General features: G+C 40.6%; 3 protein-coding genes across 6 annotated transcripts in view; 2 read left to right on the top strand and 1 right to left on the bottom strand.

Moving 5' to 3' along the window:
* igf1ra (insulin-like growth factor 1a receptor) overlaps positions 1-7346 on the top strand; it is a 120145-nt gene extending 112799 nt beyond the window's left edge. For both annotated transcript variants that reach the window (XM_071416874.1, XM_071416873.1), the window contains exon 21: positions 358-7346. In XM_071416874.1, the coding sequence (XP_071272975.1) occupies positions 358-892 (535 nt within the window). In that variant the 3' untranslated portion in view covers positions 893-7346. The remainder of the gene's footprint in view (positions 1-357) is intronic.
* Positions 7347-9702: 2356 nt separating this feature from the next.
* On the top strand, positions 9703-24553 carry synm (synemin, intermediate filament protein). Its single transcript, XM_071416868.1, has 4 exons — positions 9703-10609; positions 13638-13762; positions 15036-15091; positions 18748-24553. Exons 1-4 carry the CDS (start codon positions 9821-9823, stop codon positions 20850-20852), a joined length of 3075 nt encoding a protein of 1024 aa, XP_071272969.1. The 5' UTR covers positions 9703-9820; the 3' UTR covers positions 20853-24553.
* The window catches only part of ttc23 (tetratricopeptide repeat domain 23), a 22946-nt gene continuing 22433 nt past the window's right edge, over positions 24550-25062 (bottom strand). For all 3 annotated transcript variants that reach the window (XM_071416870.1, XM_071416872.1, XM_071416869.1), the window contains one exon: positions 24550-25008. In XM_071416870.1, coding sequence (XP_071272971.1) covers positions 24888-25008 — 121 coding nt within the window. In that variant the 3' untranslated portion in view covers positions 24550-24887. The remainder of the gene's footprint in view (positions 25009-25062) is intronic.

Here is a 25062-nt window from a genome sequence, read left to right as displayed (position 1 = left end):
CAAAGCGATGTCCATACAGAAATGGTTTGTCGAGATCGGTGTGGAAGAACTTGACTGTCATGCACAGAGCCTTGACCTCAACTCCATCGAACACCTTTGGGATGCAGGTGTCCACATACTTTTGGACATATAGTGTAGTTGTACACATTCTACAGTATATTATGATGGTACATTCAAACTGAGATACTATGTATAGTTTGCAGTGGTTGTTTGTATAGAAAGCTCTGGATGTTGTTTGGTTCAGTGAGTATCAGAAACATTTTCATGGGCTCTATAATATTGGTGTACTCTGCCACCTTCTGGTGAGAAGATGTAATGATATATGTATAATTGAGATTGTCTGTGTGTTGCCCTTAGGTTTGAACTGATGCGGATGTGTTGGCAGTACAACCCCAAGATGCGTCCCTCCTTCCTGGAGATCATCAACAGCCTCAAGGAGGAGCTGGAGCCTCCGTTCAGTGAGATGAGCTTCTTCTTCAGCAAGGAGAACAAGCCCCCGGACACTGAGGAGCTGGACATGGAGGTGGAGAACATGGAGAATGTGCCACTGGACCCTGCACCCAGCAGACCCCCCACTGCCGTCCCTCAGCCCTCCCAGGGACCTATGGGGGCCACACGGGGCTCAGCGCCCCCTCCTCCCCAGCAGTTATCTCAAATACAAGGCCCTTCTAGTACCCTGATGGGACCTGGCTCCCCCTCCACCTCAGCCCCTGCTGCCTCTGCCTCGGCCTCCCCAAGCCTGGCTTTGGACAAGCATTCAGCACAGGTATCGGCCAACGGGCCAGTGGTAGTGCTACGGCCCAACTTTGAGGACACGCAGAACTACGCTCACATGAACGGGGGGCGCAAGAACGAGCGGGCGCTGCCACTGCCCCAGTCTTCAGCCTGCTGATCCCTAGCCCCCCTCCTCTCCCCTCAGCCAGATCACCCCTCTCCGCCTCCTCTTCTCAGACAGGGTAACATAAACTTCTCCTCCGCTTTAGTTCTAATGGGGGGATGGATGAGTGAGTAACTGACAGACATTATACTACTCTACTGCAGTAGGAGTCTTTTCTTAAAAAATAAAAATATTAACAAGATTTATGATTGAATACCGAGACTGAGAAACAGTACAGAAACCTGTTAAAGCATTTGGAGCATGGTGGCTCAAACCGAACTACAACACTGGGGAGCTCTGGTGTTTCCTTCTTGTAGAGTATTTGTTACTTTTTCTAAATCCTTAAAGAAAGACAAAAATACAGACTTATTAATATTCCCTGACTGACAGGTATTGTAAGTGAGAGACAATAACTTATTTTAAGCATATCTGCCAGCAGATCCGACAGAAGAGCACTTTTTGTTGATTTCAGAGAGAAGGTTGTATATATCTGATTGTGTATTTCTATACAAACACATGATTCTCTTGACAGTAAGATATAGCTCCTCTTCCACACTTCTTTCCATCAATATACTTCTCCTCCCATATTTCAGACATTGATGTGTTCTGGACTAGGCTCATTGGTTTTCCTGTCAATATTCCGGGGTAGGAGGGAATGTTTCAGGAGTGGGTAGATAGGGTAGAGGGGCTATTGTAAATCTGCCATATGTTTTGCCAAATCAAAGTTAGCAATTTTCTCCCTCCTGCTCTTCATTTCTCTCTTTGATTGGACATGGAGAGAAACACAATCAAGCATCCTAAAACTCCCACATTGCTGTTTCTTTTCTTTTTCTACTTCACAATTACAATCAAATTGTAAAAGGAATTTGCCTGTTTTCTTTTCTGGGGTTTTTCGGGTTCACATCAGAGCCCTTATTTGGAGTCCTATTTTATTGTATGTGTCATCTGAGAGATGAAAACACCAACATCACCAACAGAGACATTGAACAAAAAAGGACTTGGCGCCAAAATTACAACACATACAGAGACAAACCTGAAGTGGAAGGTATTGGATCAGTTCTGATACAAGGAGAACTAAAGGACTTAACAGAACTCCACGTTGTGAGCATACATAAGTCTGCTAAAGGCATTGTACACAGCAGGTATTTTTTAGACTAGTCATTAGTCTCTCTGTACAATTCAAACATTTATATAAAGGTCTTACAGTTGTATGTTAGACCTTAGGATCATTTTCACACACACATCATTGGTTTGTCACTTTTATAACTTTTATACGGTTCAGATGTTCTCTTCTATGTCTGTACAGAATAAAGCTGCTATTTTTTTCTTTTTTGGATGTTATATATATAAAGAAATCCTTCAGGTTGACTATTTTATGATCTCCACTACAGTCCATTTCTTATGCTTCATACTTCTAGCAAAAACAATATTTAAAAAAAGGACCTTTCTCTCTTCTTTACCCCAGAACAGGTTGTCTGTATCACAACATATTGTCCATTGCCTTTTATTTTTTATGAACATGTTTTTCTTTGCATTCTTTTTTGTAGATTTCTATATAATTATCATTATTATTATTATTATTAGTTTGAATGGACACCGTAGCTCCGTGTGCGAGTGTGTACGTTTGGCACCCTTTTTGTACCAGTTGTCTAGTACCTAGTTATTGCCCCCTAGGTGCAACTTAATCTCAGGTCGAAGTACATGTTTTGCTTTCTCCATACATTCTCATTACTGTCCTCTGCTTGTTTCACCTCTCTGTCGAGTCCAATAGTGCCCTCTCCCCTCCAGCCCCATACTGAAATGTGCAGTATACCTGCCTCCCCCAGTGCCTCCTTTTGAAGTCAGGATTAGTTACACAGGATCTTCTTTTTTCTACTGGATCTGGTGTTTTAACCCATCCATTTTCCTGCCTCTCAATTGATAGGGCTAATTGGGTTGTCTTGTTTGCCTTAATGATCCCAACCACTCGCCATCCTCTCAAAGAAAGCTCATCCATAATCAAAGTTCTCTTTTTGTGTCTTAGATTTCAAGTGCAGCATTACTGCTTATTCTCCTTTATCATCCATTTAATTTGTGTTGTCATACTCAGTCTCTTATGATCAAAGTGAAAACAGTTTCTATTGTTTGTCTCCTTAAACATGGCACCTGTAAACCAAATAAGAATGGGTTAAAGTCCAGGGAAGTGGTCACATTTCAATGTCATGAATTGAATAGGTCTTACTGGGGGTGTCAGTATGAAAAGTGTTTTTGAAGGATTTCTCCTCATCTTTTGAAAAAGTTTCCAGCTTTGAAGTTATTCTCTGTAGGATTGTTATTTTTTTAAATGTATTTTCCTTTTGTGATATCAGTTTAAATCACTGTATAAATGCCCCTTCATTCATTATAAAGTTGGATTTTTGATATGTACTTTCTTTGGTGTCATGGCTGAGGGACTTTTTTTTTCTTCCCTTCAAGTATATATCTACCTCACTCTTTTTAAGTGTGTATGAAAAGAAAAGTATGTCTCACCTTTTCTCTTTAGTCTGTATAAGGTTATAACATTATTAACAAAACACACCACACACAAACCCGGTTGGTGTAGAGATGGGATTGCACTAGGGTGGCTCTAATTTTATATCTGGTCCCATGCTTAAAAAGTTCTGTATCAACTACATGTCAAATCAAATTTTATTTGTCACATGTGCCGAATACAACCTTACCGTGAAAATGCTTACTTACAAGCCCTTAACCAACAATGCAGTTCAAGAAATAGAGTTAAGAAAAGATTAGCTAAATAAACTAAAGTTTAAAAAAATCGAATCAAAAAGTAATACAAGAAAATTACATAACAATAACGAGGATATATACAGGGGGTACCGAGTCAATGTGCGGGGGTGCAGTTTAGTCGAGGTAATTTGTAAAGTGACTATGCATAGATAATAAACAGCGAGTAGCAGCAGTGTAAAAACCAACGGGGAGGGGGGGGGGGGGCAATATAAATAGTCCGGGTGGCCATTTTATTAATTGTTCAGCAGTCTTATGGCTTGGGGGTAGAAGCCTTTTGGTCCTAGGGTACCGCTTGCCGTGTCTGACTTGCGTGAACAGTCTGACTTGGGTGACTGGAGTCCTTGACAATTTTTTGGGCCTTCCTCTGGCACCGCCTAATATATAGGTCCTGGATGTCAGGAAGCTTGGCCCCGGTGATGTACTGAGCCGTACGCACTACCCTCTGTAGCGCCTTATGGTCAGATGCCGAGCAGTTGCCATACCAGGCGGTGATGCAACCAGTCAGGATGCTCTCGATGGTGCAGCTGTAGAACTTTTTGAAGATCTGGGGACCCATGCCAAATCTTTTCAGTCTCCTGAGGGGGAAAAGGTGTTGTCGTGCCCTCTTAAAATGTTGTGCTGGTCCAAAGATTTTAAATGGAAAACAAAGTATGTTTGTAGTTTTAAAGTATGATTAATATAATGTATGTGGTACAGGTTATATTATGGCTTTGATTTAATAAAAGAGGTTGACTGGCATGTACTGTATTGCACAGGAAATGGCTCTATTCCCACCCTCATGGTTCGAGCACTAACATGCTAACCGGGTTACCTAATAATGCTAACTTAGAACAACATTAAATTACTATTGTGATGGGAAGCATTTGTCGAAGGCTACATGAGGTACACTATGTATTGGTAGAGAGCACGACACAGCCACCTCAGACATCCCATCTCCACTCCTCTGCAAATGATTTCACAACTAGAAATCTTCTGATCATACAGCTGGTAAGAAGGGTGAAGCTGAATGGTATCTTCTTTTTTTCTATTGTATCATGAATTTAGGTCAATTTAAAGCAAATCAATACATTGCAGTTAAGCAACATGTGGGTAAAGAAAAATGGGAACATTGCATTAAGACATTTTGCAATGTAATATATATTGGGAAACCAGGTAGATCAGAGGATGTTTGGCTTTAGCCTGAATTCTGGACATCTAAACCACTACTGACATTGAAACAACTCCTATAGAATGTTTGCCAACACTGGCTTCTGGTTTCAGCTTAAACATTTCTTCATGTAAAAATGTTAATTGATAATATCCTATGTACGGTGATGTAAAGTAAGGATTTCCCCTGAAGTATAAATGACGGCACTTATTTCTTTGAAACCCTCCTAGTGAAGACAACATACTCATATACTCCTAGACTCAACTGCCCCACAAGTCCTCAAAGTTAGTGCTACAACTACAAACAGAGCTTTGTCGTTTATGTTGCTGGGAGCAGTTGAGTGTAGAAATCACCAGCATTAGAGATATACTAGGTCAATATGGAGTAATTGTGTTATATGAAGGCATATGGTTAGGACACCACATACTCTGTCCTGGGAGGGATGTCTCAAAGCAGACTAACTGTATAAAAACATCTACAGCCATCTGCTGCTGCTCCACCTCCTCATGCATCTGTCAGACAGGACACTGTTGTTTCCTCTGTACTCCTTCATCATCTAATCTCTCCATCTTATCCACCTGCCCCTAATGACTAACTTTTCTAAATAACACCTACAAAGCTCCCACATTCAAATAATGCAGTTATCTTTTTTTGTATCCTGTTAAGATTTTTGAAACCATTCCAATTGGCTTGGAATAGATTTATCAGATTTTTCTACTGTCCCTTCATCGTAATCTTCTTCATCATCATCCTCATTGTGATTATTCATAAGACTGCACCCTCTTTCTCTATTCTACTGCTGCTGATAATAACACTGCTTCAAAGACTGTCTCAATCCGTGGGTGTAAATCCTCTAAGACTGTGCCAATATCAATGGAAGTGTGGTTGAGATGGCAGCGTTGGATTTAGACCTCAAATTCTCATTAAATGTATTTTTCAATAGATTAAGGGTCATTGAAAGGGGAAGATCCAATTTTGTAGAGCAAAAGACAAGTGGAGCTGAGGGCATATTAGAGTTTATACTACTACAATATTTAATTTTTGCGGTAGTGGGATGGAGAAAGGTTTTTGGTTCACAGTTCAACATAGCCCGGAAGGCTAAAGTGTTCTACAGTATATTCTGAAGTTATTATTTTTGAGGAAGAAATCCATTGGGGGGGAAATGAGTGCAGCAAAAAAGACTTGGTTGGATGAATGGCACATTTCCAGAAACAAATGGCTTTATACTGTATATATGCTACCAGATTTTAAAGAAAGAATCTAGGTCACCTTTTTAATGCTAGAATCCTTAGTTGAAACAAAAACAAAATAGTCAACCCAACTCTTTTTTTGGTAAAAAGCTGAGGGATGGGCCTGGAGAAATGTTACCACTCTCAAATATATAGACAGGGCTATGGATGCAAGGACTGACCATCCATGATATCAAAATGTAAATTTTAACCATATTTTGAGGCTACAGTATACAGTGTTTGTTTACATTTATGTTGTTTACAAACATTGGAGCAAAAAAAGCTTATATTTGGGGTTCTGATCGGGTATGACAGTGGAATTAAGCACCTGAGGTATTTATAAGTTATATTCTTCAAGAATCAATGGGTATATATCAATAATTCATAAGTCCAAAAATGTATGTAGCAACTAATGATTCTAGTTTTAACAAGAGCCTTGTGCTTCTGTTGTTGAGTACAGTATAATGGATGGGAGTGTTTCACAATTAGATTTAGTGTTTCAAGTGTTGGTGTCTGTAATGATAAAAGATACAGATCTGTGACATTTATTTCTTCTTATTTTCAGTTATCAAAATGGGTTAAAGGGTTGTCCTGTTGTGAAGTGAATATCTGTTTTGATGGAACGCTGCCAGAGTTGTTTAGTTACCAGAAGGTTACAGACCTATTATACCCATAACTCAACCAAACACATGGACATAAATAGTACAGGCATGTCCAGTAGATTACGGGTAGTCATGGCAGAGAGTAAATAACATGACTAGAGTTTTAAGAAGAGTTGTTTACAGTAGATAAATAGTTGCTTTTTGCATTGCCAGTTTGCATGGAGATAAATGGAGATCAAATTGACTGAAACGGTTGCATTTCAATTCTCATTAATATTCATTTAATTGTATTTTCTTCCGAATGTTTTATATGTAAACTTCAGGTTTATATGAGATGCATCAGTGCAATCAAATCGCAATAATGAGCTTGAGGTTTATCAGTATAATTTTTCAGGCACTGTTGTTCTGCTTGGCATTCTGACAACTTCAAAATGGGCCTTGATCTACTGAGAATATTTTACTTGTTTTTTTATTTTCTTTACTTTCACAAAATCTGAATCGCTGTGTCATTTCAATGATTGGCAAATAGATTTGGTTAAACAGCTTGGCTAGACTGTCTTCTTGCAAGTTCTGTATCTGAGGCCTCCTGTTTTTTTCATGTTTTTAATGCTAGAATCCTGCTGGTGTATTTTTGACATGCCATTCTCTTAATGTGTATCTATGAGAATTTCTTGTATTTTCTTTTTTTCTTAAATTTTGAATAAAAAAGTGAATGAGAAAGATGACTTGTTGCGATGACTTATTACTTATGAATTATAAATGATACACATCTCAACATACCTGACTGTATAATTGTATATTTAGCAGAATTACTTTCTGTTGATCAAATCAAAAATCAAATAAAATGTATTTGTCACATGCGCCAAATACAACAGGTGTAGACCTTACAGTGAAATGCCTACTTACAAGCCCTTAACCAACAATGCTTTAAGAAGTTAAGAAAAAAAAGTGTTAAGTAAAAATAAAAGTAACAAAAAAATTAACAGCAGCAGTAAAATAATAAGTGAGGCTATATAATGATACAGTAACAAAAAGGGGGCCATCATCTAACACACAGTTCCCAGCCTGTGCTCACCTTGACTGGGCCTTCAGGAGTCTTGAAGACAGTTATCATGTGTCTTTGCTATTAATGTACAATATATCTGAGATATATAGATCCCTACTTCCCTGCATCCCCAGAGTAGATGACATCCAGACCCATCCTTGGAGAGGGACTTCATGTCTATGATGGAGTTCAGTCTATCTCGTCTTCCTTCAATGCAGCAATGGTTGACAGGACAGAAGCCACACACATCTCTATCTCTGTAGCCATTGTTCTTCCCTGTCTGCTCCAGAGAGATACCCCTAGAACCCAGGGCTATACCAAGATGTATGGCAAACTTTGAAGCAAGCCCAAAAAATGTGACTGTTCAGATTTGGGTATTAAAATCTTGGTTTTGAGGTTACAAGTGTTGTGCATGTTATTTCTGAGTGTTGATTCTAGTGGGGTTAACACCAATAGGATTGAAATTGAAGCTACCTGCAGTGAATAAATGAAGTGTTATTTGAATCACAGTGGAATCAACATTGCTTGGTGTTGTTGTCACTTGACTATGTTTAGTTAATTTATATGTGGGAGGGGCTTCAACATATTTCCCAGCATGCTTTGTTGCAGGTTGATTTTTAGAATAGTATGCTTTAATATCTATGGTTCTGCATGCACATTGATTGATTGATATAAGAAAAATAACTTAAATGTTTCTAAACTAATCCAATATGTAAGTGGTTGGACTTATTGCACATGTTACTGAGATGATTGTTCTAGTTTAGATGGTTTAGGCAAATTGCATTCTGAATGCAGATTATGGGTGATGAAAAGTTCAAATTGTTGACTATCCTCCATATGGCTGGATTCCAATAGGAATGACAAATTACTTCACATCCAGCATATTGTGACTCGCATGTCTGATATGGCCCATGAGCCAGAATCTTCAGACCACAATGTTGGGGGAAAACTTGGCCACAATTAAATGCCTTATATAATGTATGATAATGAAGGGTTTACTTTTAATTCAAACACATTTACTTAGGCAGTCACTTAGTGAAGGCTACAGGACTGAAAATGTATTAATGAAACATTCATGTGTCTGTCACTAACAAACACAGTCATGGGTAGTCAGTTCTAACGTTCATTAGAAAGGCACCCTGGCAAATATGTAAATAAGGCTTTACACTCTACAGTGTTAAAACAACACTTGAATAATACTGTAACACTACATATTTTATTCCCTAACACTGAGAAAATGTTACAACATCAGCTCTAATAAAGTGTTAATTTATGTCGGAATTTGTAACACCCACTGTGTTGGGGACTCAACACTCTGGGGGTGTTCTTTATCACACTTTGAAAAGTGTTAGTTTAACGCTATTTCAGTGGGTCAGATATCATTTCTAAGAAAGTGTTCAATTTAACACCGTGGGTCTTACAATTCTGATCTAACGTGCTGTGTAGGCGCTACCTACCAACAAGGATTTACTAAATAATACCAAAAAGCTCCCAACCCTGATCAAAATAAAACAAAACTGTCGTCGAAAGGTGAACACCAGAGAGCTCCGTTCCAGTAGCGAAACAATAGCATACAAAGCAGACGCCTAAACTTGTTCAGCTGTCAATTAAACATACAATAGCCTAATATAACTTCGAAATAAAACGGGTAAAAGTAACCAATACACCAACCAGTTACTACCAAGGCCACTCCGTCCATTTTGCGCAACTGATCCTATCCATTTTACCCACGCACATTCTGTACATTCAGGAATTAGAATCTCTACCTATGGATTACATGTATGTCTATAAAGAGAGTACTCAATAATAGTTTATTGAAAGCCTAATTAAAAACAATTATTTGCGTGATGTAGGCTATTATCTATGTTGGAACCACGCCCCGTTGCATTGTCAATGTCTCTCCACTTGGGAGAGCTGTAGCCCACCATTGAGAAAGCTAAGGAGATTTCTAACCCACTAACATCTGCCAGGATAACGGGACGAAGAAACACATTATTAAGCCCCCGCCCACCTTCTGCACTTGACAAGTCAAGCCCTCATCACATAGTTGCATCACAGCTCTGCTCACAGACGCACTTGCAAATAAGACCAGTACAACATTTCCCCTGTATCGAAATATAAAGAAGCAAAGGTGTACAATTTGTAAATTACAAAATGTTACAATTCAGGACCTTCGATGCCGAAAAACATCAATTACAGGAGCTCAACAACAGACTGGGCCAGTACCTGTCAAGAACGAAGCAGTTGGAGCATGAAAATGCAATCCTGATAACTGAAATAAACAAGAGAAGACAAGATAAGACGGTGGAATGGGACAACACATGTATGGCCGAAATGCGGGATCTGAGGAGAACGGTGGGGCAACTATCCTTCGAGAAGTCCCGAGCCGAGATGGAACGAGAGAAGTTATGGCAAGAGTTTCAGATGTTACAGTCTATGTGCTGTGAGGAGCAGGTGGTAGGCAAAGACATTGATGGAGAGATGAAAGGTTGCGAAAAGCAGCTTCAAAAAGCTCAACAGACTAATGGGGCACTTGAGGAACGTCTGTTCCAGCTTGAGAACGAGTGCAGATTTATTGAGGCTGCGCACAGACAAGAAATGACCAAGCTCCAGAACCAGGTCCATTCACGACCTAATGTTACCAAAATGTATCATGGCCCTCCGGCAGTCTCGATGGAAGATATGCAACAGTACGCCCTCAGCCTGTCCGATGGATGGATGGACACCTTCGAAATGTATCGAAGGAAGGTCGAAGAAATGGAGGACTCAATCAAAGCCGACCAGATGAGGCTGCATGATCTCCAAAGGGAAAAGATACATTATGCCGCAGAGTTTGACAAATTACGCAAAGAGGCTGACACGCACGGTCAGATTCAAATACACCTGGAGGAACAGCTCATAGACATGCAGGAGAACTTCCATGGGGACATCACCAAGTATCAGGTGCGAAAATTGGGTTTGCAACCCATGTTACTTTAGACATCACTCTCTGTGGTTCATGCTGTTTTTTTTAGAAGAGTTTAAAAAATGCAATACGTGTGTTATTTTTGGTTCTGTTCATGGATCATAAAATGTATTTCTTGAACGTGATGGGTGCTGCGCACAGATTGCCCAGCCTTTCCATGAGAGCTGACCACCTCCTCCTCTAGGTGCCACACCCACGATCTGACGAGAAAGAGCAGCTACCCCAACATCCACAATGTGTTTTTTATAGCTCATTATCATATTTTATATCATTATGCATAATTATTATGATGACAGATCTTTATATAAATTATAGTGTTTGGTAATGTCAAAATTAAAATTAAAAAATTAAAATGACTGAACTAATTGATCAGTTATGTCTTCACTGATAATGTTCACAGTATGCTGTATGCTTTCAAAGTTATGTTAAACTACACAAAATATGCATACTTGATTAAATTAGTGAAACAGCAGAGGCCACTCTTGCTCAGGTGCTCGTGCACCTCAATCACCAATCATATTGGCCCACAGGAATTAAACAGAGGGGCAAAGGTTACTGCAGGAGCTGTGGAATTGATACATGAGCCACACCTCCTTGTGGTTCAGAAGTATCACTATCCAACATGAAGGGTCATGGTACTACTTTGTGATTCTAAATGTGCACAACTACTGCATATAAACTATCATCCGGTGCATGTTCCCTGACCGGCCTGTTTGGACCACAGTGGGGAGTGCCATTCTGTTGTTTCACACCCACTGCCTTCATCCATCCACTTTTATAGATGATATCAACACACAGTCGCTGGTTTTGAAGCAAATAAATCTAGAAAAGAATCTCAGGAGCTTTGATTTATAGCCCATGCCATTAAAAGGACTGCCCAAAACTCCATTCATAACCACAGAGAAAAATGCATTCTGCACCAGTGCAGTGTTTCAGGACAGACTAAAAGGATTGCATCAGCCACGTAAACCAATTAGCTGATGCAGAGACTAATCCTTAGTGGCCTACTAATGATAGAGCTATACCAAGCAGGTCAATAATTTTTCTCCCATGCACATTTGCAAGGCAACTGCATTGAATTTAAAGGTACGTTATGCATGATATTGTCGTAAAACTCTCAAGTCATGTCTAATTGTTAAAAATTATGTTGCAATCCCAAGAAATTAATTGGAAATTGACCCTGACACTCATCCAATGGGATGCCATATTTCACTCTAGGACAGTGAGTGTCAGACTAGATTTAAAGGGACAGTTGTTGAGCTGACTAATTCGTCTGATCTGTTAGAGGGATCACCCATGATTCATCCAGTTCTTCCTCCTTCTCCTTTAAATGAGAGGTAACAGTGAACTAGAGCTCACCAGCTTGTAGTCCTAAAAAACAGAAATGAGTTATATCTGGTTCATTCAGCCATTCCTATGGGGAAAATTAATGGGAAAGGAATGGAGTTTTGTGATAAAAGCCAAAAATAAGGTTTGAGGTTAACACAGGCTTACATGCTGACCACACCGCTCGCGCTCGTGCACCATCGTGCGCATGTTGATTTTGTCCACCTACACCAGACACGATCAGGACACGCAGGTTGAAATATCAAAACAAACTCTAAACCAACTATATTAATTTGGGGACAGGTTGAAAAGCCAACATTTATGGCAATTTAGCTAGCTAGCTTGCTGTTGCTAGCTAATTCGTCCTGGGATTTAAACATTGGGTCGTTATTTTACCTGAAATGTACAAGGTCCTCTACTCCAACAATTAACCAACAGATAAAAGGGTAAACCGAGTTTGTTTCTAGTAATCTCTCCTCCTTCAGGATTCTTCTTCTTTGGACTTTATATGGTGGTTGGCAACCAACTTTAAGGTGCATTACCACCACCAACTGGACTGGAGTGTGGACCTCAGTTCATCTTTCAATCACCCACGTGGGTAAATGCTCCTAAAAACCAATGAGGAGATGGGAGAGGAAGGACTTGTAGCGTGTTAAGCGTCACAAATAGAACCAAGTTCTCGTTGACACGTGTGAGCAGTGTGGGTGCGTGCAGTGTGTGGGTGTGGTTGTGCTCGTTGACACGTGTGTGGGTGTGGGTGCGAGCAGTGTGTACATTCATTTTGCAACGCTCGCGCGAGTCAGTTAACATGACCTTTAGGAATTATGAATCCTTTATGTGCTAGTTTTGATTACATAATTGCTTCAAAATTCACAAAAAGTGACATTAGCTGATGAAGATGATCTACTAGAACAAAACATATAAGGCTCAGACACACCAACAGCGTTTGCTGGCCGAGAGTACTTAGCACCCCTGAACGTAATTTGCGAACCGAGTGCACACCAATTTTACATGTAGAATTGCGTGAAAAAATGGCGTCAGTCAGATGTCTACAGCGGGTGGTCCCTAAACACAGCACGCTGAACAAACACTAGATCCACATTCGGTGCAATGTGTTTTAGATCTCTTAAGCCTGTGTTTACCACAGACCTTATTTTTAGGCATTTATCAAAATAACTACAAAAAATCCATTCATTTCCCCATAGTCTTTGGCCGACAAGCCATGGCGAAGTTAGCCCCCGTTAGTGCATACAAAAAGACGGCATTACTATTGCTCTCTCTAGGGAAGGTGTCTCAAGGGCCTTGAAACAGATGCACAACACAAACAGCACTGCTAAAGTTCACCCTAACACGCTCAATACAATTGAATCGGTTACCTACTTAGGGATAAACAAGGAGGGTCAGATGGTGAACCAAATACTATTGAAACTGACAAGTAGTACAATGCATTATCATATAGGTACTGTAGAGGGACAAATCTGGACAGTAATTTGTGACCTGAAAGATGTCTTTATATTCATACTCAGGGCACCATCTCTTATCTGAATTCCCTATACCTGATATTGCAATGAACAAAATAAATGTAGACCATCCCTATAATTATAGTCTCATAGAAGTATGTTAGAACAGGATAGAAGGGAATGTACAGGTTCACAATTCTATTCCATTGTCTCTTTGCAGGTGATTATTGATGAATTGGAGAGGGAGCGGGAAATGTTGGCCAACACCATGGCAGAAAAGGTCAGAGACCACCAGGAGCTCCTGCAGGTCAAGATGGATCTGGGCATGGAGGTGGCTTACTACAGGTAGATCTTCTTATTCTCTGGTTAGGCCTTTCTGAGTACAATAGAGCCCACTATGGAGACTTTTAGTAGAAATGAGCAAATGCTCTGCTGCCTTCCCATTTGGCAGGGGCACTTAGCATTCCTCCACACAGCCTTTACTTATATTAACTCCTGATGTTATCCACATTGTGATATCTGTAGGGATATTTTGGCTCATTTGTTATAGTTTGGTTTTAGGTGAACAGGGAATATATGCTTTTCATATCTCTGTTAGAAAAAAGTGTTCAAAAGTGGTTATTACTTGTGAGATGTCAACCTGTTGAGCCCTGATATGACAATGCCAGACTATTTCTGTCACTACAATTCCCATTGGTCACAGTGGATCACTTCAAGAACACTTCAACATTATCATAAGAGAGACTACTTTAGTCCCACAGCATAACTATGATCGATGCACATGGTTATTTATATAAAGCAATGACATTTAATGATATTGTTTTTACCCATTGTCCAGAGTTCTTTCAGAAATTGAATACGAACACTGGTCTCTTTTCGGTCTGCTCCGGAGTCTCTTTTCATTTCTCCTGGTCTGGGGCCTATTTCAAGGCAATTTTTTACAGACAATTCCCTGGTCTCCCGAGACTCTGAATTGAGCTCTCTTGTAGTAGGCCTACTTAGGGTGACACATCTGCACTTTGTTTACAATATTTGCAATAAATGAAATGTCTTCCTTGGAGAGGTAGTGGGAAAGCTGGTATGTATGTTAGTGTACGTGCCGGTTAACACATTAAGATCTATAGTAGAGAGTAGACAGCGGTGCATTGTAGCTGTTATTTTTACATTAGCCTTTTGTGAGGCACACCAGGGACTTTCAGAGGGGTTATAGCTTCAGAAAAGTATCCTATGTTAGATTTGGTTTCTAAAGCTTGTTTTGTGGAGCCAATGCTTTGCCGAGGTATGTGAGCTGGTCAACGTTACTGGTACAATGTCTTTGTTGTTAATGCCTTTTGGTCTGTTGTAGTAAAGTGTTGTTGTTGACCTGCTCTTTTCTGTATATGGCCAGGTCCATAGGTTGTGTTTATCGTCTGGTAGCTTACCTCTGTGTTTGATTTGAGGTTTGAGATGGCAGGGCAGGATGATCAGCATTCTCCTATGAGGTGATTGTAATTGTATGAAAACAAACCAGTGCTTAATTTTGAAGAAGCAATATTGCTCTAAGAATGCAAATCCAATCATATCATTACCATGTATTTATCCTTGGTTTTAATGCCCTTTTGTTTTTGTTTTTCTATAGGGCACTTATTGAAGGAGAGCATCAGCAACATCTGCAGTCAAGAGAAAGAGTCCTAGGTATTGTACATTATTTTCAAATAAGTCATGCTTTTGGCTGGGAAATTTGTGTTACTATACACTTGACAGTAAAATTACATGTTTCAAATGTTTCAATAGGTGACATCCTATTGGTAGCAATATTTTTTTTAACTCAATTACACTAACTATATATACAGTGCATTTGGAAAGTATTCAGACCCCTTGACTTTTCCCACATTTTGTTTTGTTACAGCCTTATTCTAAAATGGATTACATTTTTAAAGATCCTCATAATTTCCCCATAATGACAAAGTGAAAATAGGTTTTTAGAAATGTTTGCAAATGTATTAAAAATAAAAAACAGACATATGTCATTTACATAAGTATTCAGAACCTTTGATATGAGACTTGAAATTGAGCTCAGGTGCATCCTGTTTCCATTGATCATGTTTCTACAACTTAATTGGTGTCCACCTGTGGTAAATTCAATTGATTGGACATTACTTGGAAAGGCACACACCTGTCAATTTAAGGTCCCACAGTTGACAGTGCATGTCCGAGCAAAAACAAAGCCAGGTTGAAGGAATTGTTCTTCGTGCTCCGAGACAGGATTGTGTCCAGGCACAGATCTGGGAAAGTGTACCCAAACATTTCTGCAGCATTGAAGGTCCCCAAGAACACAGTGGCCTCCATCATTCTTAAATGGAAGAAGTTTGGAACCACCAAGACTCTTCCTAGAGCTTGGCCGCTCAGCCAAACTGAACAATCAGGGGAGAAGGACCTTGATCAGGGAGGTGACCAAGAACCTGATGGTCACTCTGACAGAGCTCCAGAGTTCCTCTGTGGAAATGGGAGAACCTTCCAGAAGGACAACCATCTCTGCAGCACTTCACCAATCAGACCTTTATGGTAGAGTGGCCAGACGGAAGCCACTCCTCAGTAAAAAGCACATGACAGCCCGCTTGGAGTTTGCCAAAAGACACCTAAAGGACTCTCAGACCATGAGAAACAACATTCTCTTCAACATTCTCTTCTCTGAACTTTTTTGGCCTGAATGCCAAGCATCATGTCTGGAGGAAACCTCAAACCTGGCACAATCCCTACAGTAAAGCATGGTGGTGGCAGCATCATGCTATGGGGATGTTTTTCAGCGGCAGGGACTGGGAGACTAGTCAGAATTGAGGGAAAGATGAACGGAGCAAAGTACAGAGAGATCCTGCTCCAGAGTGCTCAGGACCTCAGACAGGGGCGAAGGTTCACCTTCCAACAGGACAACGACCCTAAGCACACAGCCATTACAAAGCAGGAGTGGCGTTGGGACAAGTCTCTGAATGTCCTTGAGTGGCCCAGCCAGAGTCCATGGGCCTCATTTATAAAAAATGTTCTTAGATTTATACTTGAACTTAGTCATAAGATAATTTCTGACGGTGTGCTTACGTTTGATTCATTAAAGATACTGAGCATAAAAAACCTTGCTTACACAGGTTCTAAGAAGCCCATTTGTAACTTACGTACCTGTGATCTATGAATCTCAAATTAACTTAAAATTGACGGCACCTGAAAATGTCTTACAATCAGTGATTTCCCCTCATAGAATGCTCGCACAAATGAGGGTTTAGTCAGGAATAGCCATGGACCAAAAGAGAAAAGCTAACTTTTTGGAAGACGAGATCACGGCGATGGTAGAGGAGATTGAAGACAGGCAACACGTATTATTCGGTGTACTAAATAGTGGGTTGACAAACAAAACCAAACAGGTAGCTCGGGAGTGTGTCGCCACTGCAGTAAACGAGGTGGGGCAGCAAGACAGAACTGTTGCTGATGTGAAAAAAAAATGGTATGACCTTAAACTGCAAGGGGAAAAAATAATAGCCCTACATAACTAGTAGGAAAGTCACTTACGTCAAGTCTAGACTTTGCGTAGAGATAAGATCATTTCCAGATCAAAGTAAGGTTTTATAAATAACTACTTATACATGGTTTTCTGCGTAAGTCATACTTAAGATCAACATTGATCGTAAGTCTGTTTTATAAATGAGGCCCCAGACTTGAACCCGATGGAACATCTCTGGAGAAACCTGAAAATAGCTGTGCAAAATAGCTACGCTCCCCATCCAACCTGACAGAGCTTGAGAGGATCTGCAGAGAAGAATGGGAGAATCTCCCCAAATACAGGTGTGCCAAGCTTGTAGCGTCATACCAAAGAAGACTCAAGGCTGTAATCAATCGCTGCCAAAGGAGCTTCAACAAAGTACTGAGTAAAGGGTCTGAATACTGATGTTAATGTGATATTTCAGTTTGTTATTTTTTATAAATGTGCTACGTTTTCTAAAAAACTGTTTTTGATCTGTCATTATGGGGTATTGTGTGTAGATAGATGAGGGGGGAAAAAACCATTTAATCTATTTTAGAATAAGGCTGTAACGTAAAACATTCAAGGGGTCTGAATACTTTCCAAATACACTGTGGGTGGGCATATGCCCTCCCACGCCCACCCATGGCTGTGCCCCTGCCCAGTCATCTGAAATCCATAGATTAGGGTCTAATTTATTTATTTCAATTTACTGATTTCCTTATGTGAACTATAACTCAGTAAAGTCAGTGAAATTATTGCATGCTGCGTTTATATTTTTGTTCAGTATATATACACACACACACACACACACACACACACACACACACACACACACACACACACACACACACACACACACACACACACACACACACACACACACACACACAGTACCAGTCAAAAGTTTGGACAGACCTACTCATTCAAGGGTTTTTCTTTATTTTTACTATCTTCTACATTGTAGAATATTAGTGAAGACATCAAACTATGAAATAATACATATAGAATTATGTAGTAACCAAAAAAAGTGTTAAACAAATAAAATATATTTTATTTTAGATTCTTCAAAGTAGCCACCCTTTGCCTTGATGATGCCTTGAACACTCTTGGCATTCTCTCAACCAGCTTCATGAGGTAGTCACCTGATATGCATTTCAATTAACAAGTGTGCCTAGTAAATTTGTGATATTTCTTTCCTTCTTAATGCGTTTGAGCCAATCAGTTGTGTTGTGACAAGGTAGGGGTGGTATACAGAAGATAGCCCTATTTGATAAACGATCAAGTCCATTCAATTTAGTGGATTCGGCTATTTCAGCCACACGCGTTGCTGACCTCTACAAGGTGTCGAAAGCATTCCACAGGGATGCTGGCCCATGTTGACTACAATGCATCCCACAGTTGTGCCAAGTTGGCTGGATGTCCTTTGGGTGGTGGACCATTCTTGATACACACAGGAAACTGTTGAGTGTGAAAAACCCAGCAGCGTTGCAGTTCTTACCAAACCCCATTCAAAAGGAACTAAAATCTTTTGTTTCGCCCATTTACTCTCTGAATGTTACACATACACAATCCATGTCTCAAATGTTTCAAGGCTTAAAAATCCTTCTTTAACCTGTCTCCTCCCCTTCATCTACACTGATTGAAGTGGATTTAACAGGTGACATCAATAAGGGATCATAGATTTCACCTGGATTCACCTGATCATTATATGTCATGGAAAGAGCAGGTGTTGTTAATGTTTTGTATACTCAGTGTATATATGCAGTGATAAACATTTCCCAATTTATTTATGTAAAGGATTTTTAATCATATTAATTTGGTCCTTAACTCTCTACCTCAGATATTAAGATGAGGCCTCCACAACACTACAAACCAAGAGTTTCCACCTCAGCCAGACAAGATGTAAGGAAGCATCTGGATGTGAGATACATGGAACCAACCTCAAGCTTGAGAAGATCACCTGTTCCATCTCAGTATGGTCGCACCAGTCCTTCCAGGGTCATACCTATCTCAGTCACAGGCAGCAGCTACAATAGGAATCAGAGTCCTGCAGCCAGAAGGGACATGGTCTCGTTCACTAAATCCCAGTCTGCATCCTCCAGCTCTTCATCCTCTACTATTAAACCTGTGGCCCAGAGTACCAACAAGAAGAATGTAGATGCTCAGAAAAAAGTTGTGGAGGAGAGGAGTGTGAGAATCAAAGAGGTGTCACAACACTCAGCTAAGGATTCTCTCGACCATTCTCGAGGCACAGCAAACAAGTCCAGTCCCATTGCCTCACCCACTGCTGACATCAAATCAGTGAGAATAGTGTCACCACCAATGATGAGTCTGAGCAGAAACACGGAGGAGGACAGCAAAAAGAAAGTAGAGAGGCAAGTTGAAAGAGAGGTGAGAGGAGATGTATTTCATCTTCAGAATGTCAAGATGCATGCCAAAGAGGGCAGCGTTGCAGGCACCACAACAAGTGATGAGATGGTCCTAGACTCTGTGTCTATGGAAGAACTTATTGATAAGGTCATGAAACCTGCTGGTTTTGATCGAATGGTCTGCAGCTCATCTCCAGACTCCAAAATCACTTACCATGTGGAGAAAACGGAGCAGGAGGACGGGTCAACAAAGACACAGATTATCCTGGAGTCCAAGGTCCAGGAGGAGCTGGATATGTCAGAGGACTCTGCACTGGAAGAACTGCTCAGCAAGGGAGTGAAACACGTGTCACTGGAGGATATCAAGGGCAGTGAAACAGGAAACATGATTCAGAACCTGCTCAGCCTTGGGCTGCATGGAGGAGAGGACATGGAAAACAAGTCTGTCAATGTGGAGATCATTGAGGAACCAGTGGAGGGTTACAGTGACGAGGAGTACGAGTTTGAGGAGAAGTCCACTCCCAAGTTCTTCGAGCCCTCTTCAATGTTCTTCCAGATTGAAGAACTAGAGAATGACCCCCACGGCACCAAATACCATGAGAGTGTTGATGAAGTAATGAAAACCTCCATGACAGATGAAAACTATGGCAGGAATGGTGGATCTGTGAAGGTCCAGGAAGACTCCAGAGATAGTGAATCTCCATACTACAGCCACGACCAAGAGTCTCAAGAGTATTTTGTCTCTACACCTGATGCCAATCTGTCAGAGCCTGAGGAGGGTGGTGGTATTGCATCATATGGACATTACGGAGTGGTGGACGACCTTTCAGATGAAAGGTACTACCAGGATGAGGGACTCTCAAAGAACAGAATGTTTGTTGAGGAAAGCGATAGTTGCAGACCTGCATCAGACAGCCTGTACATAAAGGGTGACCACTCCTTGGCGCGAGAGAGTTTCCCTGAGTGCATTATTGAAGAGGAGACCATTCATGTCTCCCCCACAGTACAGGAGTCGATGCTTGGATACCTGAGAGAGGAAACTCTGGACCCCAAAGAGCAGCTGAGGGGAGCCCTAGAGCAGCTACAAGGAACAGTGTCAGGGAGCCTGAAAGAAGAGTTGGCGCTCTTCACAAGAGGCGGCAGTGATAGTCCTCAGAACATATCTGTGGACATCAAGAAAGTACACCAGTCCTCCGATAACGGAACCACGACTATCGTGGCAGAGCTCAAGAGCTCAACAACCCTGGAGGACTCTGGGCTGCTGGAGGAGCAGGGGGATGATGTATCTGAGGAGCAGATCATGGCGGCTCTACGCTCCTCCAACTCCGGCCTTGGAGCAGAGGGAGGATACACCCTGGACACAAATGAGATGGGCTGGGTGACTAGCAATGAGGGACAGGGAGGAGAGTTCACGACTGAAGTCACTGAGAAGCACATCAAGCTGGGGCCATCAGAGAAGTCCTTTTCCTTCCAGATGGATGTGAATAACGGTCAAGGACAGGATCCCCCACTGAAGGTCACTCATGAGAAAAGAGTTGCCACAGTCTATCTTGAATCTAATGAAGATGAGATCTGATTCAAATTAGATCATTTTATTACATTACTCCCCATATTAAGCCACACACCAGTCAATCAGTTGCAATGAACTGTAAGGTGACGTCATTAGTTGTGATTCATAAATTGCTATGCCTACAATCATGGTAAGAATACAAATTATAGCCACTGCCTGTATATCAAAAAGTTAAATAGCATTGGTTACCCATTTTCACACTGCTCTCTGCTTCCCTTTGAGAATATGTTATATTAATTTCCTGCTAGATACACTCCTCTATTTATTTATACAGTGAAGTTAAAACATTAATTTGGCTCTATACTTCAGCATTTTGAATTTGAGATCAAATGTTTTATATGAGGCGACAGTACAGAATATCACCGTTAATTGAGGGTATTTTCATACATTGTAAGTAAGCATTTCACTGTAAGGTCTACACCTGTTGTATTCGGCGCATGTGACTAATACCATTTTATTTGACATATCTGTTTTACCATTTAGAAATGAATGCACAGGGCCTCCCGGGTGGCGCAGTGGTCTAGGGCGACCAGAGTCTCTGGGTTCGCACCTGTCGCGGGCGACGCACAATTGGCCTAGCGTCGTCCGGGTTAGGGAGGGTTTGGCCGGTAGGGATATCCTTGTCTCATCGCGCTCCAGCGACTCCTGTGGCGGGCCGGGCGCAGTGCGCGCTAACCAAGGGGGCCAGGTGCACGGTGTTTCCTCCGACACATTGGTGCGGCTGGCTTCCGGGTTGGAGGCGCGCTGTGTTAAGAAGCAGTGCGGCTTGGTTGGGTTGTGCTTCGGAGGACGCATGGCTTTCGACCTTCGTCTCTCCGGAGCCCGTACGGGAGTTGTAGCGATGAGATGAGTTGTAGCGAAGATAGTAATTACTAGCGATTGGATACCACGAGAAAAGGGGATACACATTTTTTTTTTAAAGAAAGGAATGAATGCACTTCATGTATCGTCCCCCCATTTGAAGGTGTCATAAGTAATTGGACAAATGCACTTATAGTGTATTAAATGTAGTCAAATGTTTAGTATTTGGTCCCATATTCCTAGCACGCAATGACTACATCAAGCTTGTGACTCTACAAACTTATTGGGGTCTTTCAAGCTTGTGACTCTACAAATTTATTGGATGCATTTGTTTCGGATTATATGTTGTGCCCAATAGAAATTTATGGTAAATAATGTTTTGTCACTTTTATTGTAAATAAGAATACAATATTTTTCTGAACACTTCTACATGAATGTGGATGCTACCGGGATGTTGGATAATCATGAATGAATCGTGAATTGTGAAACATGCTAACCTCTCACCAATAACAGGGGAGAATAGCATTGAGGGGGGGGGGGGGGGGGGTACGATGTTTATGCCTCTAACTTTCTCACTCATCATTATTCAAGATGCATTCATGATTATCCATAATCATGGTAGCATCCAAATGAATGTAGAGGTGTTCAGAAACATTATATTCTTTTTTTACTGTAAAAGTGGCTCCAAAATGACTCAATACATTATGTACCAATAATTACGATTAGGCACAACATAATCCAAAAGACGACCAAAACAAACTTCAAAATGCATTCAACAAGTTCGTAGTCACAAGCTTGATGGGACCAAATACTAAACTTGCCTGAATTTAATAAACTATTAATTATATTTTCCAAATACTTATCACACCTTCAAATGGGGGAACTAGATACATAAAGTGCATTCATTTCTAAACGGTAAAACAAATATGTATGAAAATACCCACAAATAAAAGGTGACATTCTTTACTGTCGCCTCATATAAAACATTTGATCTTGGCTCATTCATCCCCCTCCTCTCCCCTGTAACTATTCCCCAGGTCGTTGCTGCAAATGAGAACGTGTTCTCAGTCAACTTACCTGGTAAAATAACGGTAAAATAAAATAAAAAAAATAAATAAAAAATCTCAAATCCAAAATGCTGAAGTTTAGAGCCAAATTTAAAAAATGTCCAAATAAATATGTAGGGAGTGTATATATTTGTGTACTAACTTGTACTACACTGCTTAGGCCTCTCCTCTCTTTTGCCTGAGATACTTTACCCAAATATGGAATGATCCTAATATACATGTATGTCCTTCATTGTTATGGTTAAGATTGCAGTCTTAAAACTGGTTCAACATGTATGTAGCTAGAAGAAAAAACGTATACGTATTGTTTCCTGTAATGCCATGTTATTTGGAACCACATTTAAAGCTAGTGGTTTGTTGCTGAGGGACTTCCTGTGGTTAATAAGTGGAACCCTCCAATACAGTGCTTATGATGGATATATTGGAATGTGTTTATGATAGGGCATAAAAGTAAGTGTATCATGTCTTGTCAAATGAAATCTACCCTCTATGAATCATTTGAATTGGAAATACAGAATCTTTTAAAACTGCAATTTGTCAAATCAAATGGGGTGTTATCGAGTGATTCTGATCACCACTTTGCATGTTTGACATTACTAATACGTTTCAAATAATTGTCCCTCAAAATAATTTGATAGTTTATCCTTCCGGTTCCCTCACCATGATCTTTTAATCTGTAAATGACTTTAGATCGGCGAGAAGTAATCCGGCCATCTTGAATTCCAAAGAGAGGTGTTTTTCCCTGCTTGTAGAGGCAGTGGTAGCAAGACAGACAGATGCTTTAAACTAGGTGGAAAGAACTTGAGGAATGAGGAGAGACACAGAGAGCTAGAGAGAATGAGGAGATAAGCAGATGGTTAGTGTCTGAGATGACACCTGTATATCTAATTTCAGTAAACCACAGTACATATGAATTGCCTCGGTTTGAGCCATGTTGTGTTGGTGACCAGGATTTACCTTGGCTCAGAGGTGAGTTAGTGTGTGTACCACCGTGGCTACTTTAGGACCAGCGCACCAGCTTAGTAGCACTGCCTGTGTGTGTGTGGTGTGTGTCTGCGTGCGCGTGGAAAAAGTAAAGCACCTCCAATATGGCTTCACCCCACAACCCCAGTCTTCTTCCTCAATAAGCTGCTTTAGAGTTCTTCTATGCAACAGTGCAGAAACACCGAACACAGATCTTTCACATTATGCTTACTTGGCACGGTCTTGTTATAACAGAGCACAAAGTGTGGAAATACAATATAATTGCTTTACAGATTGTATTGTGACAAAGCTGAACGCAAATGACCTAAAGTAGAGCACTTTAGAGTTGAAAGATGTTAGCTATAAACAATGGTTTGTTGTTGTACTTAAGTGCCCAGATACATTAGAAAAAAGGTTTTTGCCTTTCACAGTACAAGTCCTTAAACATCTCTTTAGTGTGTGAATATACGGTGAAAGACTTTTATAAAACACTACGTTTGGTCAAAACACTTACATACTGTAGTTTCATTTTGTGTTTAAGAACATGATCAAAAAGGCAGTCCTTTTTGATACGCAACATTGTAGGTGAAATTTAATCTCCAAACTACCCAATGTGCCATGTTTAAACACAACACTGGTGCAGTACACATTGCAGTGCAAGAGCGATTCATGCCTCAATTTTGAATGTTTAAAAAGGGATGTGCTACCCTCATGACTCATTGGTGTTATTCACATATTGAAAGTAAGTGCTTCATGCATTAGCCTACTTTATTCCTCTTTTAATAAAGATAGGTGAATTTAGTGAGAATGAGTTTTCAACCATTGTTTGGACACCTCTTCATATTGCAAAAACAATTAAATTACTACTTGAGTGTGTTTCCTGAGTTTGAGTCTTTATTAATACAACATAAACATAACATTGAACGTCTTCGTTGTACACACAGAGAGACAAGGAAGGGACAGAGTCCTCCGCTGCAGCTCTTCTCTGAGCTGTAGAACCTTCCCTTCATTCTGAGGAGGTCTGTCTGCGTAGTCCTGCCAACAGCCTGACACTAATTCCTCAGAGAATGCACAATGAAAACAGAAAGGATTGCCAGGGGTCTTACTTGGTCCATTTCCAATTCATAGAATTTCTCCTTGCGACAAAGGGAGAGGCTTTATTTTCTTAGAGGGCCAAGGCTCATTCATCCAGCTCAGCTCTGATGGCATGTTAGGAGTCCGACATGTTGGCGTTTCCTCCTGCCTTGCTATAAGAAGGTAGGACTGCACAGAAAGGAGGCCTTGTTTTCAGGCTACCCTCCCTCTTCTGTCTCCCAGCAACCTCGGGCGCCCTGGAAAAACATACACTACTGTAAATGACAATGTGGGTTTAATGCCTTTAACAG

Source organism: Salvelinus alpinus, chromosome 9 (genome assembly GCF_045679555.1).
Source record: "Salvelinus alpinus chromosome 9, SLU_Salpinus.1, whole genome shotgun sequence".
NCBI classification, from domain to species: Eukaryota; Metazoa; Chordata; class Actinopteri; order Salmoniformes; family Salmonidae; genus Salvelinus; species Salvelinus alpinus.
The sequence above is the reverse complement of the archived record's forward strand: the minus strand, read 5'-3'. Positions and strand labels throughout refer to the sequence as shown.

Coding starts and splice junctions, on each gene's coding strand:
- synm (XM_071416868.1), top strand. CDS start 9,821: ATGTTACAATTCAGGACCTTCGATGCCGAAAAACATCAATTACAGGAG. Junction 13,763..15,035: donor ATGGAGGTGGCTTACTACAG/GTAGATCTTCTT, acceptor GTTTTTCTATAG/GGCACTTATTGAAGGAGAGC. Junction 15,092..18,747: donor GTCAAGAGAAAGAGTCCTAG/GTATTGTACATT, acceptor TCTCTACCTCAG/ATATTAAGATGAGGCCTCCA.